The following is a 20,218-nucleotide window of genomic DNA, read 5'->3' on the forward strand; positions in this document are numbered from 1 at the left end:
ACTCACTACCAGAGCTGAGCTACACAGCCAGGTAGGCACCTTTTGGCTTATCTGCATTTTGTGTGAGCCACAGGTTAGAATTGCTACTTTCTTTCCAGCCTATAAATCCTACATTAGTATTTACCCTCCAAATCTTATTCTAAATCTCAGAGGCTCATGGAGACTCATTTTCCGCTCCCTCCCTGAGGATGTAGCTGAGAAATTGAGCATCTTACATGTTTCCACTGCTGATCCCTGGTCCAATGCCGCCTCCGCTCACCACCACAGACCGGCGTGGATTCAGCAGCAACAGTGGCTCCAAGCAATGGGCAAACTCAGCCCTGTACTCAGTGTTTATCTGCAGGGGCCAAAAGGAGACGGATTAGAACATGTGGTAAGGCAGGCATACCCAGCTGGATTCTGTTCCTTCAGTGAATATTCTCTTGCTCAGATACCATAAAATGCAGTGGGCTTCAAGACAGAGACAGCCCCTGAACTAGTCAGAATAGGACACTATGTTCTGTCTGAGAACCAGTCCATTCTATCCTTTGCTTGCTGGGGGAGGAGTTTTCTCCATACAAGGAAGAATGAAACACGCTTTGGGAACAGGAAATAACCATCCAGTCTAACGTGCTGTCTTGGCTTATCCCTTGGGCAGCGATTCTGCTGCCAAGCTGTTTGTGTAAGATGATGGGCATGCTGAAAGCGCTGTGGACTTCAGGCAGCATGGAGCTGGGGAAGTAACAGCAGCCGTAACTCTGGTATCTTGGACGTTTGGAGGTGAACTGGAGGCAGGTTCAGGACAGGGCCCCAAAACCGACATGAGGGTTGTATTAAATTCCCGAATGTGGGACTCGAGACAATAGAGCCTGTGAGTTGTGAGGAAAGGGTTTACCTTGCTCGTCTGCGTAGGTCTCAAGCGATGTGGAAGTTTGACTATTTTCTGGAGCCTCTCCATCAGTTGCTAAAATTAAGCAGAATATTTTGTGTTACAGCTTTCAGCTCCGCTCAGCTCCACGTCTTTTTGCCACAGTCCTGGACACGCTTCCCAATACTGGCCGAGCTTTCAGACGTGCTGGGAGCCCACATCTTCCTGTGGGCACCCAAGAGCACTTGTGAAGCTACAAGGTGGATGGTGAAGGGCTTTTTGCTCAGCTCCGCAAAGGGTTGGGGGGGGGGGGGGGTAAGTAAATGTTCCAGGGCCTGGGTGTAGTGACGGGCGCATGTGTCTGCGTTTCTGATTCTCTCTGGCCTGGAAGCCTCGCATAGACAGGTGCTGGCTCCTGACTTTGCTATATTTCTGCTTCCTGGCTCAGCTGACAGCAAAGTGCAGAGAGTGAGAAAATAACCCCCAAAGTATGAATCAGTGAACCAGGAATTTTCCCACCTCAAGTAGGTCAGTGAATTTGGGGCAAAAGGCTGGGTAATTTTTGTACTTGGCTCACCCATCCCTTGCTTCCTGGTGAGAGACATGGTGCTGGACCTCCCTGGTGTTTGTGGAAGCCAGCTGCTAGTGTGCGTTCTGGTCTCGGAATGTACTTACGTATCCCAAATCCAGGAATTCGGCTTTGTTCGCAGAGCTCAAAAAAGCAGAACAGGTGACCAGATGGACCTAGACATAATGACAAGCAGCAGTGCTGTTAATCACATCTGGAGGGGCTGGGCACCTAGAGATGGGCTGTTCTCACTCCTGGGGCAGTTACCATTTCAGGTATAAGCAGTAAGTGCTAACCCAGCAGATGTCACCACTGCAGAGACAGCGAGGAGCCTGGCAGAGCCAGATGGAAAATCCTGAGGACACAAAACAAAAACCCTATGTGCAACAGCCACCCTTCCTCTGGGAATGAGGCTGCACAGAACCCGCCACTCCGAGGGACAGATCTCGGGACATACTGAACACCTGCCACTCATTGACGTGAATGGGTTGGATCCTGCTCCTCTGAACTCCTAGGAATGTAACTGGGCCCAATGGGAGCTACCGCTGCTCAGCCCCGCTCAGGTTTTGGCTCCATTTCCCTGCTCCAGTGTCACTGCTTGTTTTCTGGGAAAACCGTTTCCAGGAGCGAAGTGGTCTGTGAACTCATGCATGGCCTTGCCAACAGATTGGCAAACATGGTGGGTGTTAGCCAATCTCCCAGCATGGAGCTCCATGAAGGTTTCTAACCATTCTGGTCTAGCCCTACTTGAGACCTACTGCAGAACAGCAGGCAAACATGACTGCAATGCCAAGGCCACGTAACAAACTCTTCGATCAGATGGCAGTTTTCTTTTCCTGGGGAATATCATGGAGTTTCTAGGTAACTGAGTTGCTGCACTATTTCAAAGAGCCAAAGAATCCTATGTACTGGCCTAACTGCTCTATAATTCCTGTGTAAACTAGTAATCAGCCATGAGCATAGCAGGGAGAGAGAGGACAGGATAACTGAGTCTTGAAAGGAACTGAAAGGGTCGCCTGAGATGGTGCCTACGTTGCAGGAGTAGCATAGCCTGGCATGTGCTGGGACTGTGCATGTGCTTACCTGCAGGGTGGGCAGCAGGGATGCCAGGTGGGAGAGTTGCTCCTTAAATGCCTTTTCCTTCTCTTCATACTGACTGGAAGTTACAGGGGAACAAACCATTTCACTTCAGCTTAGAGACCAGACTGACCTGGACTCCAGACCAGAGTTTAACTGGTAGGACTGGAGTAATTTATACATTATTATTATTACTGCAAAAAAAAAAAATCTGGTACAGCTCACACCTCACCTAGTGGCTGTGTCGGAAGGGAACCTAATAGTATTTTACTGGGCAATACCCTTGACCTCTCTGGGGCTCTTGCAGGTCACTAGGTAATTATACTTAGCCAAGCTCAGGGTCATTATAATATAACCTGGACTGTGGACTAGAAGATTGGAAAACCCCTGTAGTAAGACGGTGCTGGCTAGTACACTGCACTTGCCATGTTGTTTAATGGTCTGGACGCTGACTGAGAGATGAGTAGCCTGAAACTTAGTGGTGTTCATTTGTATTAATATTAAAATATTTCACAGTGATAAGGACATTCGTGTTCCAGGCAAATATTTTTTTCAAGTTCGAACTGGGATCCAAGTTATTGCAGCTGGAGGTAAGAGCTACGTCCAAATCAACTAATCTGCACCTGCTTCCGTGTCACTGTCCCCTCTGCTGGGGGCGCTGCCTTTGCTGAGGCTCGGCACGCAAAATGGAACGGCTGAAATCTTTGTAAAATATTTACCAAAAAGAAGGGGGGAAGAAGAGTAAAACCGGTAACTGTCCACTGCCGAACGATAAACCAGGTGCAGGAGTCAGCACGTCACTATCCCGTGGAGCTGCCACCCTGCTCGCAGGGCAGCTGGCCTAGATGAAGGGGCAGGGGCAGGACTGGGCAGGTGCGAAGAGAGGTGCTCGCTAATATTAGCTGTAGCAACTTTTATGCTCATAAAAATGTTGACACTAGAGGGCGCCTTGCTCTGTCAACTATAGGTAAGACCTGCCATTTAGAGCTACCAGTAAAATGGGAGCGGGGAGGTGAGAGAGAGAAATCAGTAATGCAGATGCAGATGCTGACCGCAGACTCTTTGTCTGGGAGGAGAACCAAAACACTCTCAACAACAACTTAGTGAAGATTATCACAGTGGCCTTGACCCTGCCCCCATTCAGTGCAACAGAAGTTCTTGCCACTGAACGGAAAGGGGCAGGGTGGGGTGCGGACTTTTGCAAACGTGTCCGCTCTTCTTCCCAACCCACGTGCCAGGTCAGGTTCCAGCCTTTTCCTGAAGGCCGAGCAGTAATCCAGAGGATCCTCCACTCTAGTCTAGCTGATCGGAACCAAGGCAGCCGCTTTCCTGGGGACAGGCTCAAATGCTCATCTTGGCAGGTGTGTGACTCGGTCTGTTAAATGCAAATGTATCTGTTGCTCTTCCCTCGGCGTGTGGATTCTGTTACTGGGCTGGGATATTGGGGGTTTTTGCAGAAGCCTTTTCTAGCTCCCCTTTAAAACATGGCCGTCTCTTGAGTCTGTTCCGTATCCCGTCCCAGTAGTAATAAATTATGACTGTGTTAAACCACTGAGTCTGGGCTGGTCTTACCTCTGAACAGCTTTCAGAAGCATCTTTTTTCTCTCTGCTAGTTTCTCCTGCAAAAGGTAGAAATGATCAGACATTCCCATAGCTAGAGGCTGCAGTTTACAACTCCCCATGCTGAGCGCAAAGAGCCTCCCTGCTCTTGATTCCAAAGGCTTTGCTGAGCTTTCCCCCATGTCCACTCAACAGTGAGATGAGGTTGATCAAAATACTCTTCTGCGTGGGAAAATAGACAGAGGAGAATCAGCGTCTCCCAGACTTATCCCACCGTCAGTCGGGGTAACTCCACTGACGTCCATAGCTATACCAGTGCGAGCGAGAGGAGAGCCCGGGCAGTTAAATCATTCCTTTGCTCTGATTTGGCGAAGATCTGAGGCCTTTGATTTCCCCTTGTGTGTGGGTGCACTGTTAGTGCCGTAACACCCCGAAGCAGTGTGCTGTAATTAACCCCGTTGCTCTCTGGGCAGCCCAACAGAGACAGTCCAGCCGGTGGCTGTGCCAAGCCACTCCGTACCTGCACCAAGCCACTCCATACCTGCATGCTACTGAAGAGTGAGTTGATGGATGTCTTCTCCTCATCTGCACTGTTGCGCACCTCCTCAATCATGGCTTTGAGGAGGACAATGGCCTCTCGAGTGGACGTCTGGAGCTCTTTCACGGCCTAGGAGGAAAGACAGCAGGAGAGTCAGTTGCAAGCAAGATGGGGAAGCGGACAGACTGATCCAGGACGTGGGTTCTGAGCCTGGGCACTGTCCACTCCCCACAGCAATGACATTTTACTGAAGCACGATTTACTCCAATACTGATGACAGCGGGAGCAGCCCTTCCAGTGCCGTTCCCTCGCCACAGTAATTTTGATGATCAACATCAACAAACTAAAACTCAGAATGCCTCTCTCAAATGCTACCCACCATCACAGCCTGGTCGAGCTTCTCGCAGCCTTGCATGTACGCAGTCTCGATGTCAATGCAGTGGGCTCGGCTTTCTCTGAAAGAGGCAGAGACCTGGGAATTAGGATCAGCCAGAATCCTGCATAACCTGCAAACCACTCTTCTTCATCTCCTTTCGTCTGACCAGCCAGGGCTATTGATGTACAGCAGTTAACGATGACCCTGTGCTCCCTTGAGGACTGGGGCAGCAGGATACTTGAACCTGGGTCTCTTGCAGCAGCATGGGAACAATGAATGTGCCCTGCTCCCGCCCATCTATCAGCTGTCTGATAGACACACGCACAGTCCCGAGCTCACAGATCATATGCTGATTATTGACTGTTGACCCCAAAGTAGAATGTCTGTCTCCCCGCTGGGCACTCTTGTTACTCTGAGTGCTGCTCTAGGCCCCCCCTTCCCATTACTTTCTTAGACCAGTTGATGATGTTGGTTTCAGCCTGCTTATGTAATGCTGCTGCTGCTTCCTGGACTCTTTGCACCCGTTTCCCCCCTCCTCTCCCCCCCCCTTTCCTCCTTTAGAAAAGCTTCCCCTAGGTCCAGCAACCGCTATTGTTTTAGAATAGCTCTAACTCCAAATAGTGGGGCTCACTGCTCAAGTGGGGAAGTTCTGTTGGTCTCTCTCAGGCCACGCCTATTAACTGCTGCTGCTTTCTGTGTCTGACACTTTCCATTCACGTTCTCCCTTCCCTGGGCATCCCAAGCTCCAGCTCCTTACGGCCCTGTCCACTCTGGGGCTGGCACCATGATGGCAGCGGCCATGCCTGATAGTCACCTCTGCAAAGAAGATACTGTGTCCATTCTCTCTCAGGCTTAGCGATAGGGTCCTCACTGCAGCACCTAAATGCTGCCGTAGCAGATCTCCTCTCTCATGTGGTTTTTCTGCAGCCTCCATGGAACATAATGCCCAAGGCTTAGGGAGGAGTTTGGAAAGGGTGAGTGCAGGCTAAGGCTGCCCCGTCTGCAAAGGGCTGGGTGAGGGGCAGGGAGACCGCAACTCTGCTACTTACACCTGCATGTCCCGGAAACAGTTAATGCAGAGCATGGATTTTTTCTCTGTTGAAAACATGATGTAAGGTTCCTCATGAAGAGCTGGGAACAAACAAATTCATCCCGGAGTTAAACAAGCTCCCTAAAGAGAGCGCAGCTCAGAATCTAGGGGCAGCTCCATCCTTAGGGGAGAGGACATGCAACAGGTGAGCTGGGTCCACCCCTCTGAGGCTGGAGATGTCTCTTCCTACCAGGTTTCTGAGGAGCTCTTACTTGTGACCGCTCAGCCACCTGACCATAAATGATGCATCCCAGCTCCAGTCTTGCTGCCTGCTCTGTTCAGACAACACCACTTTGACTTGCAGGCTCTCTGGCTGAGCAGCCCGTGTTTCTGGCTGGTGGGGCCTACTGGAGAAGGCTACATGCAGGTTACTACTCAAGGGCGTAGCCCTTTTAATAAACACTTTCCTTATATGCGCACCTTGCAGAGAGCTGTTCCTGGGAACCCTGGCCGCCATCTGTGTTTACACCTGACTCCTTTGTACAGAAGGTGCAAGCTGCACAGGACGTGCTATTCGTTAGCCAGGCACAGTGCTGCTGCACATAGACGCTGGTGAGTAACTGCCTTCGTGTGCTAACTGCACCTTCACCATGCAAACTGAGGGGGAAAATAACGAGCCGATCCGGCCTGCACACCGTTCCTGGGGAGAGAGCCGGTTACTGGGCTTTGCACCCCGCACGGGGCAGGAACGGAATACACAGCTCCGAGAGGAGAGACCCTGGATTCAGTTGGGAACGTGACACTGATAGGCCAGTGTTAATCCTCCCTGTGGAAAGGCTGGCCTGTGTGTAATTGCCCAGGTGGAGCGGGGATGTACTCACAGCATTTCTTGTGGATGTCTTTAGTGCGCTTAGTCAAGGAGACAATCTCGTGGCGAGAGAACATCTTGGCTTTGTGGGTCTCTTCGCGGCACTTGCTGCAGAGGGGCTGGTTACAGGTGTTGCAGAAATACATGGTGTCCATTTCCTGATGGGCAAACGCAGAACAAACCCCAAAGAGGGTTGAACGCCTGAGCTCTCATCAGTGCAATTAGAAATGGCTTTTCTCAGCCAAGGGGGCATCTGTCTGTCTCTGAGCCAGAAACTACCATGGCCAAGGGCCGGGTCCAGGACGAACAGGGCAGGTGTCAGCTTTGTGCTTAGCCCTGGTCAGGCTTCCCCTGCTGGACCCTCACCAGGGTCCTACCATGCTGGACTCATGTGCTAAGTCCCAATTGGTCTGGGTAGGGTCCAGCACTGTCTGGCTTTGGCCTCTCTGGCCCACTTCCTGGGCATAGGGCCCTGTCTGTTACCCCTTTACAGAAGTGGGACTTCATGGGTCAGCTGCCCACGGCCGCTCGGACCAGTGCTGGCTCCCCGTTCCCCAATGGCGTAAGCACACCCCTTCTCAGAGCTCCACCTTGTGGGCACTGTGGTTGACTGTTTACCTCTCTAGGGACACGTGACAGAGAAGCACCTAACACACAGGCTTTGCAAAGGTTTCTAGCACAATTACTCTTCACTTTAGACAGCACACGAGATATACAGAATCCAGGTAAAACCCATAAAACAGCTACATGCCCTTCTCTGCCTCCGCTTCCTCCCCACTCGTGAGCATTCTTTGGGGTTTGGTCGAAGTCCTGTAGGGTGTCCAGGAACCCCCTCCTGAATTATCGAGTCTCTCTCCCTCTCCTGCAGCCAGCTTTGTTCTGCTGTCTTCCCCTGACCCCCCCCACCCCAATGGCTTGAGACCCTGCTTTTTATAACTTCCACTTCTCTTTGTCAGGTGACTCCCCCTAATCAGCCTCGTCAAGTGATCAAAGTTCCCCACACAGTGATCAGTTGGCTTAGTTACCTGATCACCTGGGCAGACTGGTTCTTCTGAGGGGTAGCCAACTCTTTGTCCTACGATGCTTCCATTTGACTAGATAGAGGATCATCAAGGTTTGATGACCCTCCATGACTAGCCCTGTGTCACTGCCTTGGAATTTCAGTCTAAGATGGAGGTAAAAGGACAGCAGAGAAAGCCCAGACCAGCCTTGCAATGACAATGGAGTGAGTAGTTTTAAATAGATACACACAGAGTTGTACACGGACAGATTCCTCAGACTGTCACATCAAAATATTTGCATCTCTCACAGCAGTGCAGCAAGAGAGGCAGCATCAAGGGTGGGATGAACAAAACCACTTAAAGAAAAGGTAAAATCTGAGTGTCTGCGACTGAAATCCAACAGCTGCTAACCCTTTCAGTTAGCACAGGGACAGCAGGTAAGTGAGAGCACGTAGCTGAGCTCTGCCACTCCTGAGGCCAACTGAGATAAACTAGCCCAGGCCTCAGTCTGGCCGTCTGGAGTCCAGAAACGGGAGGTGGGAGTAAACTGGAGGGAATGGTTCAGCAAGGCCCCTACCTCCTCACCTGGTGGGTTCCTTTCCAACTGTCCCAGGTCCCTGTTCTGGGGGAAGAGCGTAGCCTTCCCCAGCCAGCTGGCCTGCTGCCAGGTCCTGCAGCAGAGTCAGCACCCTGGGTCTGACACTGCAGCACATGCTCAGGGAAATAAACCAGACCGCCCAAATCCAGCCTTGAGACCTCAATGCAGCAGCAAGAGGGCAGGAGCGAGCAAGTGGGGAGGGACGCACCCCCAGGGCTGCAGATTGGCTGGGAAAGAGACAGGCCGTAGGGCTGCCCTGGCATCGCTGGTGGGATAGCTTATGTCCTTGGAGTAACCTTTGGAACCAGAAATCTCCTTGAAGCTCTTTGCTACATCAGCCACACATTCCGTTATCTGGCTTTCACTTGCCTTGGTCTCTAGGAGAGGGCCGAGATGACACAGCTGCCACCGGCAGGGAAATTTATTTCCATTCATTCCAGAATAACGAAGTACCTGCTACTTGTGAGATCTGGTGCCATTTATCCCTTGTTATTCAGTGTGTTTCTGAGATGCTCATTGCTGCAGTATCTCCATGCGCTTTATGTAGCTTAAGTTACAAGCAGAAACGGCTCTTAAGTGTAGGGAGCAAATACCCCATGACACGCTGGCTGCAGCCCAACTTTAAAGGCCCACAACACAGGAAACCTCACCAGGCGGCTGGGGACTCCACAGCTGGGAGCGAGGCAAAAACCTGGCCCAAAAGGTGGCGAGTGTTTGCCACGTTTCTCTGACCTGGCAAAACATGTCGCTCCGTTCGCCCTGGACTCATGCTTTTTGGTTCCATGCAGACAAAGTAACAAGGGCTGGATGGAGGGAACGGAACAGAACCTCTCTGCTGCTTTAGTCCCTTAGCTTAACAGCACATGCTTAGAGGACCCCTAAGCGTAGCACTGTCTTACGAGAAATTGCAGGACAGCGTGTGTTTTTTCTCTCTGCCTATTTCTTTGGCAGCTCCTTTTGGACATGTATTTTTGTCTGGCTAGAAAAGGCCTTTCCTTTCCAGCTCCCTGCTGTGATCTGGTCCAGGCCAGGAATGCCAGCTGCTGGGTATGAAAGCAGGAGGTAGTCGCTGTACAGTTCTGAGCAGACAAGTGTCCATATCACATAAAACCCCACTGCCATGATTGGCACTAATTGGCCCCCTTGATGGCAGTCTCAACAGAGAGGCTAAGGACTGAATGGTCGATTTGGAACTGACCAGTTCTCTCATCCACACCAGGGCTAAGGAGATTGGCAGAATGGTACAGAACCCTTTACATAAGAATGGACATACTGGGTCAGACCAATGGTCCATCTCGCCCAGTGTCCTGTCTTCCATCAGTGACCAATGCCAGATGCTTCAGAGAGAATGAACAGAACGGAGCAATTCTCATATGATATGAGATGTCCTGTAGTCTGGTCCTTGCTTCTGGCAGCTAAAGGCTTAGGACACCCAGAGCATGGGGTTGCATTCCGGACCATCTTGGTTAATAGCCATTGATGGATCTATCCTCCAGGAACTGATCTAGTTCTTTTTTTGGACCCAGTTGTAGTTCTGGCCTTCACAACATCCCCAGCAACAAGTTCCACAGGCTGAGTGGGCATTGTGTGAAGCAATACTTCCTTGTGTTTGTTTTAATCCTGTCACCTATTAATTTAATCGGGTGACCCCTGGTTCTTGTGTTATGTGAAAGGGTAACTAACACTTCCTTGTTCACTTTCTCCACACCATTCATGATTTTATAGCCCTCTATCATATCCTCCCTTAGTCATCTTACTTCCAAGCTGAGAAGTCCCAGTCTTTTTAATCCCTCCTCAGATGGAAACTGTTCCATACCCCTAATCATTTTTGCTGCCCTTTTCGGTAACTTTTCCAATTCTAATATATCACTTTTTGAGATGGGGCAACCAGCACTGCAGGTAGTATTCAAGGTGTGGGCGTACCATGATTTATAGTGGCATTATGATATTTTCTGTCTTAGCTATCCCTTCCCTAATGGTTCTTAACATGGTTAGCTTTTTTGACTGCTGCTGCACATTGAGCAGATGTTTTCAGAGAACTATGCACAATGACTCCAAGATAAGGGAGAAGCGGTGGATGTGGTATACCTAGACTTTAGTAAGGCATTTGATACGGTCTTGCATGATATTCTTATTGATAAACTAGGCACATACAACTTAAATGGGGCTACTATAAGGTGGGTGCATAACTGGCTGGATAACTGTACTCCGAGAGTAGTTATTAATGGTTCCCAATCCTGCTGGAAAGGCATAACGAGTGGGGTTCTGCAGGGGTCTGTTTTGGGACCGGCTCTGTTCAATATCTTCATCAACGACTTAGATATTGGCATAGAAAGTACGCTTATTAAGTTTACAGATGATACCAAACTGGGAGGGATTGCAACTGCTTTGGAGGATAGGGTCAAAATTCAAAATGATCTGGACAAATTGGAGAAATGGTCTGAGGTAAACAGGATGAAGTTTAATAAAGACAAATGCAAAGTGCTCCACTTAGGAAGGAACAATCAGTTTCACACATACAGAATGGGAAGAGACTGTCTAGGAAGGAGTATGGCAGAAAGGGATCTAGGGGTTATAGTGGACCACAAGCTAAATGAGTCAACAGTGTGATGCTGTTGCAAAAAAAGCAAACGTGATTCTGGGATGCATTAACAGGTGTGTTGTGAGCAAGACATGAGAAGTCATTCTTTCGCTCTACTCTGCGCTGGTTAGGCCTCCGCTGGAGTATTGTGTCCAGTTCTGGGCACCGCATTTCAAGAAAGATGTGGAGAAATTGGAGAGGGTCCAGAGAAGAGCAACAAGAATGATTAAAGGTCTAGAGAACATGACTTATGAAGGAAGGCTGAAAGAATTGGGTTTGTTTAGTTTGGAAAAGAGAAGACTGAGAGGGGACATAGCAGTTTTCAGCTATCTAAAAGGGTGTCATAAGGAGGTGGGAGAAAACTTGTTCATCTTGGCCTCTAAGGATAGAACAAGAAGCAATGGGCTTAAACTGCAGCAAGGGAGGTTTAGGTTGGACATTAGGAAAAAGTTCCTAACTGTCAGGGTGGTTAAACACTGGAATAAATTGCCTAGGGAGGTTGTGGAATCTCCATCTCTGGAGATACTTAAGAGTAGGTTAGATAAATGTCTATCAGGGATGGTCTAGACAGTATTTGGTCCTGCCATAAGGGCAGGGGACTGGACTCGATGACCTCTCGAGGTCCCTTCCAGTCCTAGAGTCTATTAATCTATGAATCTCTTCCTTGAGTGGTAACAGCTAATTTAGACCCCATCATTTTGCATATAGAGTTGGGATTATGTTTTCCAATGTGCATTACTTTGCATTTATCAACATTGAATTACATCTGCCATTTTGTTGCCCAGTCACCCAGTTTTGTGAGATCCCTTTGCAACTTTTCACAGTTAGCTTTGGACTTAACTATCGTGAGTAATTTTGTATTGTCTGCAAATGTTGCCATGTCACTGTTAACCCTTTTTCCAGATCATTTATGAATATGTCGAACAGCACTGGGCCCAGTACAGACCCCTGGGGGACACCACTATTTACCTCTCCTCTTCAGTCTGAAAACTGACCATTTATTCCTACCTTTTGTTTCCCATCTTTTAATCAGTTACAGATCCATATGCCATGTTGTACTTACTCCTAGGCTGGCTGTGGCTTGGCTCTAGAATCTGATGCTGACACTGTTCAAGACCCAAGCACAGTCTATTTGGGGAGATCATAAAAGGACCCTCCAAGCAACAAGGATGTGGCTGGAAAAACTCAGCTGTTCTGAAAATCAGACCACTCACATAGGTACCTAAATGTGGAAGTGTTGGCCGTAGCCTGGAAGCACTTTGGGCAGGGGCTGTGTACTCCTTTGCCTTCTGCAACATGCCAGGCACGGCTGTGGAGCTGGAGACATAACCAGCCACTGTCTTACCTGTTTCTTGCACTCCTGGTCGCAGTTTGCACACTGAACTTCCTCCTCGCAGTCGGCAGAGCTATCCACAAGGAACTTCAGGAGCCGGTCTACAGGCGGGAGCCCGTTGTTTCCTTTCACTATGGACTGATGACTGAGGAGGACAAAACAGACAGGGTAGGCCCATGAGCCCTGGCAATGGCAAACAAATATTTCTCTTCATTCAAACAACCTAATATTAAAGGAAAATAACTGTCCTGGGACTGCAGTGAAAAGAAACCATGTGATACCTTAATGACCCCAGATATAAGGCAAACTGCAATGCAATCACACAGGATCAGACTTTTTTTCCTTTGTGCACTTGGCATTTCTGGACATGAACTGCACTATTTTCCATAACACCGTTCAGATCTTTGTGTTTTCATCAGAGCTGAATTCTGTCTTGCCACATACTCCAAGAGCATTTCTTCTGTGCTGCAAATGTTTTCATTAAGCTACAGCATTTAACAATCTTCATACTATGCCATGTTTGCAGCCTGGCTCTTCCCAGAGCGAGCATGCTGAACTCTCGTAAGCTTTGTCAAACTCTCTACACGCTATGTTAGCAGTATCCCACACATTTCTGCTTGGCTCCTAGGAGTGTACAGTGTGGGACATGCTGAGAATGGCCATTTAACGTTGGCATTTGCAAATGAACAGCCTGAGCTCCAGTGACTTTCTAATCAAAATGTTGTGTGATTCATTCCACAGGCGGCTGCAAGGGTCATTTCAGTCTTGGAATAGCCATGCTTGATGAATTCCAGGATGTGAACTCCTAGTATGTTGCCCCTTTGGTACTTTCTTGTTTACACTCAATCTTTAAATTCAGTTTGCCTGCATGTGACTCTATCCACTGGCTGTGTCCAGAAGATCGACTTCCGGCAAGGCACTGCTCCTGCCTGAAATGGTTCTTTCATTTTCACAAGTCTTGTGGCATTTGTTTAGCACTGGACATTGCTGCCCAGATTCCCTTAGCTACTGCTAGCGTCTAATTGCGGAGAGAAACGAGCAGACGAACACAGGGCTACATCTGAATAATCTCGCGGAGCAATAATAATCCAGAATGGGAATATTATTAACATCAAAATAAGCCATGTGGTGACTTCCTCAGAGAAGAGCTTTAACCAATGGGAAGCAGGTGACCATGGAAGCCCCTCCCCTAACAACCCTCCAAACAGCTTTCCCAAAATAACAGTAAACAGAATTCCGAGAGGACAGAAATTGTCCAAAGCCAAAATCCCTGCATGAAACCCTTCTCGGACAACGCCTGAGCCCCCTACATATAGACACACACACAGGCTTTGCTGAAACCCTTAAAAGCAAGCGCCACATTAAAAGTAATCAAATAATGTTAGTGAAATACTTCCAGTTTGGGTGAACGCATGATTAGTCTGAGTGAAAGGTCAGAAAAGCTGTGCCAGAATTCAAGCACCTTCTGTAAGGACCAGGGCTCAGCTCCCCTGGCCCTGACCACATTGGCTTGCTTTAGCAAAATAGTTAAAAAGGAAAAACTGAAGGCTCATCAATAAAGATACTAGCAGTGCTGATCCTGAGACATGTCACTCACAGTTAAGCTCAGACTGTACACAATTCCTGGCAAACTGCAGCTCCCCATGAACGCTAGAGAAAGGAATCACCCTTACATATATTCATCCATTTCCTTTAAAAGCATCGTGGAAATCTTTACTGTAGCCACTTTGACACTTCCAGTAAAACCCAGGACCAAAACAGTATGACGACAGCGCAACCAGACACCAAGCCACGGCCACTCCAGCCCCTTCTTGAGAGTGTCTCTCGAAACGCAGGTTCGCAGAGATGACAGGAACTTTGAAGTCTCATTCCCCTGGACAATGAGCGCATTGAGTCGGATTGAAATGATGATTCACCCACCAGTCACCTGTGAGGGATTGGGTTTCATCACTCCGGGCTGCATCTCCCAGCAAACTAATCATGGAACTAAAGGTCTCACTGCAGCTGGCAGTGCTTCATCGTTGCCCGGCTTCATCAAACATGGCCACGTTTGGGGGCACTAAGTTACCGATGGAAAAGATTTATTAGCCCAGGAATATCTTGCAGGGGGCTTGTCTGTTGTCTATTAATAGTCTGGCACTGCAAGGCTATATTTGATGGAGAGAGAGATGTATTGTACTAATACCAGCCAGATAACTTACCTCCCAGGCAATTGGTTTGGTTCTTCTGCTGCAGGGCTGGGCTGGATACAGCGGCATCTCGCATTGCCCGCTCTGCTCTGCAGCCCTCCGGGTACTGGGCAGAAAGCACTCAGAGATACTGAGTTTTAAACGAAATGGAGAATCCTATGAAAACTGCAGCAGAAATGTGCATGTGTATTATGTTACAAAGAGCACGAGAGAGAGGTAGCGATCTAGCGAACCGGATGCCCTTGGACTCTGTGTTTGAGTGGGGAGGGACGGGCTGAGAACACTGGGTGGGGAGAATTTAGAAAGGGTTTGTGTGTATGCTGTGGCATTTTAATGACCATCTGAATTGATTCCCAGCCCCAGTAACTTCTTGTTACGACAGATCAGGAGTGAATTTGGAGAGTAGTAAAGCAGAATTAAACACTGCATCGCTCTGTCAGACCCCTAGCAACAGGCAAGCTGTGTGAAGCCGAAAAGGGTTCTGGCCATGACTCCGGTGCGTTGAATTGGGGCAGCTCAGCCCCCAAGCCGGGGCTCCTGCTGCGGTAACGCAGGTAAAGTTCTTGTTGCCAGGGCTCGGCTGCTGTGCTGCTTGACAGAGGTAGTTAATAAAACCTGCCTGTTGGGCTGTGGAGCACAGGCGAGTCACTCCTCCAGGCCTGCTGTCGTGAGAGCCTTATGCTGACTGCCGGCATGCATGGCCAGGCCCAGTGTTCTCGCCAAAGGCTGCTGGGAGATGGAGAGCACCTGGCTAGGACGTAGTATGTGGCAGGTGGGGCATGGGTTAACGGGGGTTTTATAGGCTGAGCCTGTCTAGCAATTGCAGCCGTAAGCATGACAGTTTGGGTCTGTGTCGGAGTTTGAGGAAAAGGCAGGCAGCTGATGCACAAGAGGGTACCATTAAAAACAGTCCACCAAGACTCACTGTGCCTGAGTGAAGGGGACGCTCTGCATGGCAGCTTCATTGCATCTGCCATTCTTCTTCCTTTTCTCCTTCATTGGGCAACTTCTGTATAAAGACGAGACCTCCGCATTTCACCCCTGCTGCTCCACCACTTTACCTTGGGGCTAAAGCAGTGAGTCCCTACTAAGCAGACTCATGCCAGTGCTGGTCTGATTAAGCAGTTGTCATTGTTGTTAGGCAGAACTGGCTTCCTGGGAGACATCTTTAATAAGAGGGCATCCCAATTAAGGTGCTCACTGCTGACTCTGCAAAAGCTGCTAAAAGCCTCTGTCCCCAATGAGACAATAGCTTATGGGTTCACATAACTACTGTTCATGCTTGGGGAGAGCACCACCTCTGATAATGAGGGGTAGGGAGAAGGGCTATTTAAAAATAACCCAGGGGAGAACACACACAAGACTTTCTAATGAGAGAAATGTTATAAACCAGAAAACAAGTGAGAGTGTGATCTGGTGCCAAATAGCTGCTCTACTCAGAGTCCCAGTGTCTGTTTGCTTTGCTGAAATATTAGATTGAACATGATCAGGGAGGAAGTGATACCTCATTGAAGCTCCATTCATGCTGCCAATAGAGCGAAAAATTGCCCTGTGCGCCTCTGTATTGCCTTGCCAGTGACTGTTACTGAGCCTGGCTGCAGAGCTGGGCACAAGCGCCAGTCAGACATGCAGAATACAGGTGAATCCAGCCGTCTGTGGGATCAAAAACATGAAATAAAATTCTCCCAGAAATGCAGCTGCTGGGGGATACCTGGGCAGCTGATTGTAGGTATGGAGCCTGGAGTCCCTGAGTTACAGCTAGAGCCAAGGCTGTTGCATGTAGAGTGACCAGATGTCCCAATTTTATAGGGACAGTCCTGATTTTGGGGGCTTTTTCATATATAGGCTCCTATTACCTCCCACCCCCGTCCCGATTTTTCACATTTGCTGTCTGGTCACCCTAGTTGCATGACTTCTGGATAACTTACCTGGGAGAGGTGTCGTGGTTGGAAAACCTGCCCCCCTCCCTCTGGAAGCAAAGGCATCAGCAGGGGCTCCTAGCCTATTCCCTCTGTCTGCTGCTCTGGAGCTGGACCATCTGTGCTTTAGTGAACCCCACTAGGTGTTCGCCTGCATCTTCAGGCACCTCAATACTTTGGGAAATCTAGCCCTAGCTAGCTAAAGATGGGGGAGTCCCTGGTGAGCTCAGGCACCTGGTGCACAGGCATTCTGAAGGGGGCTGATATTAAATGCCTCTCTCTACCCCCAGCACAGCACGGGTAGTGGGGCAGTTCTGGCTTCCTCCCCAGAGTGCCTCACCCCTAGCATGCTGGTGCTATGGTGTGGCCCCACCCCCTTGTTTTCTACATACATAGTTGTGTGTAATGCCTGTGGTCTCTTTGCATTGGCACACTTGCTCCCAAGACTAGGACTGACTTGCCCTAATCTAACAGTGTTTGTATTTAGCCAATATGAGTGGGGAGTTTGCATGACAAACTGATTAGAGAGTGCTGTTTTTCTGCAGAAAAGAATGAATGTTTACTCCAGCTGATCTGTTTTAATTAAATAATTTTAAAATATGTAATTTGATTTTTTTTATATAACCTCTAACTTCATGCTAATGATATCTGAACAACCCCTTCAAAGCGCCTGAGATGCACCCAACAAACAAAAGCCAGAGATGAACACTTAAAAATAACATCTGTTTGGTCTCACTTGGCTCTGAGCAACAGTTTCCTTGAACTGCTTTAAGTAGCAACGTCTACCAGTATATGAGTTTTATTCCAGAAATATATCCACGCAGGGGCTGGTACGTCGATATTTTCCTTTGCTGTTTATGCTTTTGTTGGTTTTTGGGGGCAAGTTTTGGAGAGTTTAGGTTTTGATGTTAAATCTTGGATAATTTGCCGATTTTAATACCAAAACCAGTTCCAAGCTAAACAGTTGTCTGAAGCAACTTCTGCACAATAACTGTGCCATCTCAAACCTAGCATGGACAGCTTTGAGCAGATGAAACTGGAAGAGATGGAGTCTCTCTCTGCATGTAGTTGTCTTTAGTAGACAACTACATGCTGAGAGTGGGGAGGAAGAGAGCAAACTTCTAGGTCATGGAGACAGAACAGTCCCTAACCAGAACTGTTTCCAAAGATTTCCAGGAAGGGCCAGCACCTCTTTAAGCTACACAATTTTGTCTAACAGTTAAAAAATCCCAGTACAGTTTCTTGTGTGGTATTTTCTATTTTTAAATTTAAAAATAAACCCCTAAGAGTGAAGCAAACCTATCCGGTGTCACCCAGCCCTCTTCCCCCAGAGCTCAGACTGTAAGTGCCAGGAGTCATTTTTTGGCTAGGGAAATCCACCTGCCTAGGGGCTCAATCCTGCTAGGTGCTGAGCATTGACTCCAGTGGGACTATTCAGAAACCTACAGTTACTCCCATGCTTAAGTGCTTTGCTGGATAGGGGCCAGAAAGCTCAGCCCCTTGCCAGATCAGGCCGTAGGGCTGCAGTGATCCTGCTTCTCCTCAGGGTGATCACTTGTAAAGTGTAGAGTGGGAAACCCTCACTGCGCTTCTCCCATTGTGGCCTGCCCTGGCAGGGGAGTGAGCTCTCCTGAATTCTTGTGGAGCTATAAGTAGAACTTGGTGTTCTGCAGCTGTTCCCATCTGAAACCATTGTGATTAGAACCTCGTATTTCATAGGCACAAAGGCAGCTTGACAACGAAGCACTCAAATGCTGTGGTGACAGGCCATGTATAAGAGCAGAGCTAGACACAGCTTCTCCAGCTTTTCTGGGGCTTTACCACCAGGCATCCTGACCCCCACTGGGGATGTGTATTTTACATCATCAAGTCTGAGATCCAGGGGAAAAAATTCAAAAGTGCCTAAGTGACTTGAAGCCTAAATCTCAGTGCAAGTCAATGGGGCTCAGGCTCCTAAGTAACTAAGGTGCTTTTGAAAATGTTACCTTCACCAGTGAGGAAGGCTGGCTCAGTACTTGGAACTCAGGAGACCTGGGATCAATTCCCTGCTCTGCCACAGACTCACTTTGTGACCCTGGACAAGTCACTTAGACTATCTGTGCCTCAGTTCCCATCTGTACAATGGGGGTAATAGCCCTGCCCTGCCTCCTAGGTGAAATCTAATAAGGTACAACGTTAACCTCCTCCAGTGCTTTGTGGATAGTTCTAACTACACATTCCAGAACACAGCTCGGATTCAGTTCTGCCTCTACCAGCCCTCAAATGTCTTTGGCAACTACAGTCAGGCTGATACACATCATCCTATTTACTAGAATAAATGACAATCATCTACCCTGCTATTCTCATTCCTTTTTTGGAATACAAAGTCCTGCACGGTGTTGTCAATTCATGCCTGTAAAGTGAAAGCAGATTCCCTGATCCTTAGAGTGTACTGCCGAAAAGCAGAGGTGTATTGTAGCATTCCAAGTCCAATGGTAAATTTCCACCATGTCTGCTATCATCAGTAATGTGTTCTTGAGAATCTGAGGCACTCAAGTTTCATGTAGATGAACTTGGTTTGTTTAGAATGTAATGCACCCCAAATTATAAGTGGATGTTATTGTTACTAATACAGTGATAGAAATGACCTTCAAACAGGACTGTCCACATCAGAGCGGAAAGCACTAACACTCCCCATTTTTACAGTATTGTTTAATAACAAGGAAAGCACTGCATCATTCACAGATAAGAGTTGATAAAAGTATCTGTATGTACAGTGATAGGAACCTATAGAAGAACCCAGAGAGACAGTACTTAAATAATTCCTGGCTTCACTTACATTAAAAGGAATGAAAACAAATACAACGCAACTGAAGATGTACAATATGCTCCAGAAAAACCCAAGACATATTCTGTAGCATATCATATATATCCGTACAACCACAATTCTCAGAAACACACAGTTCAGCACATTAATACTGTATTAAATTGTTAAATGCAATTTCTTTTTGTTCCAACTACAAAAGACATTTTGATTCAGGGCAGGATTTGGCCCGAAATGTCTTGTAATTGGAGGGGGGAGAAAAGGAGGTTACATTTGGTTACCTCCATTTAATCCTCTGAAGGGGCGGGGCTGGGCTGGCTGAATTTGGCCATTAGTGAGCACACTAACAATTCTTGTTCCAAAGTCAGTGGGGCCCAGAGCCCCACACAGAGTGCTTGCCAGTAGTGGTGCTGAGCCTCACGGCAGCTTACAGTGAAGACTGAAGAGCTAAAAGGGCAAGAGCTGGTCCTGTGCTTGAGAAAGTCTCACTGCTGCCTCACTTCTCGAGAGCTCGCCAAAGAGTAGAGATGCTTCTGTGTCACACTTTGCGTCTGTTATGTACTAATCACCTTAATCCAAGGCCCACTGTAGTCCATGGAAGACTCCACTTGGCCTCCATTGTCTTTGGTTCAGACTCTAACTCATCACAGAGGCAGTCTAGGCACAAGTTAGCACCAAAATAATGACACTGGTTTAATTCTCGTTATATCAGTGCAAGCTCGTGTGTGGCCACTCTTATTGTGGAGTACGAGTGTCTCTATTCGGCATCGGTTGTCAGTAAAGAATCAATTTAAATTAAATCTAAATAAGACCCTTTCATTCCACAATCAGTATCTACACCCAGACTGGCATTGAAATAACAAAAGGTGTGAATGAAAACCAGTTAGGCTATTTCAGGGCTGGTTCATGTGCAGCCCAGCCCCCATCCTT

General features: G+C 48.2%; 1 protein-coding gene across 3 annotated transcripts in view; it reads right to left on the reverse strand.

Annotated features, from left to right (window-relative positions):
• Positions 1–20,218, reverse strand: part of RNF207 (ring finger protein 207) — a 33,017-nt gene that overhangs the window by 11,597 nt on the left and 1,202 nt on the right. Inside the window, exons 1-11 of one of the 3 annotated variants that reach the window (XM_029913582.1) lie at positions 14,051–14,441; positions 12,390–12,522; positions 6,878–7,022; positions 6,016–6,097; positions 4,970–5,045; positions 4,594–4,719; positions 4,065–4,111; positions 2,499–2,571; positions 1,523–1,591; positions 875–943; positions 216–337 (exon numbers count right to left, since the gene is read on the reverse strand). In XM_029913582.1, the coding sequence (XP_029769442.1) occupies positions 216–337; positions 875–943; positions 1,523–1,591; positions 2,499–2,571; positions 4,065–4,111; positions 4,594–4,719; positions 4,970–5,045; positions 6,016–6,097; positions 6,878–7,022; positions 12,390–12,522; positions 14,051–14,079 (971 nt within the window). In that variant the 5' untranslated portion in view covers positions 14,080–14,441. Of the gene's footprint in view, positions 1–215; positions 338–874; positions 944–1,522; positions 1,592–2,498; positions 2,572–4,064; positions 4,112–4,593; positions 4,720–4,969; positions 5,046–6,015; positions 6,098–6,877; positions 7,023–12,389; positions 12,523–12,658; positions 13,490–14,050; positions 14,442–20,218 lie in introns of those variants that run through there. The other 2 variants (XM_029913583.1, XM_029913581.1) reach the window with 2 other exon arrangements.

The sequence above is a fragment of the Terrapene carolina genome, unplaced genomic scaffold, assembly GCF_002925995.2.
Source record: "Terrapene carolina triunguis isolate 2854851 unplaced genomic scaffold, T_m_triunguis-2.0 Scaffold714, whole genome shotgun sequence".
Classification (NCBI taxonomy): Eukaryota; Metazoa; Chordata; order Testudines; family Emydidae; genus Terrapene; species Terrapene triunguis.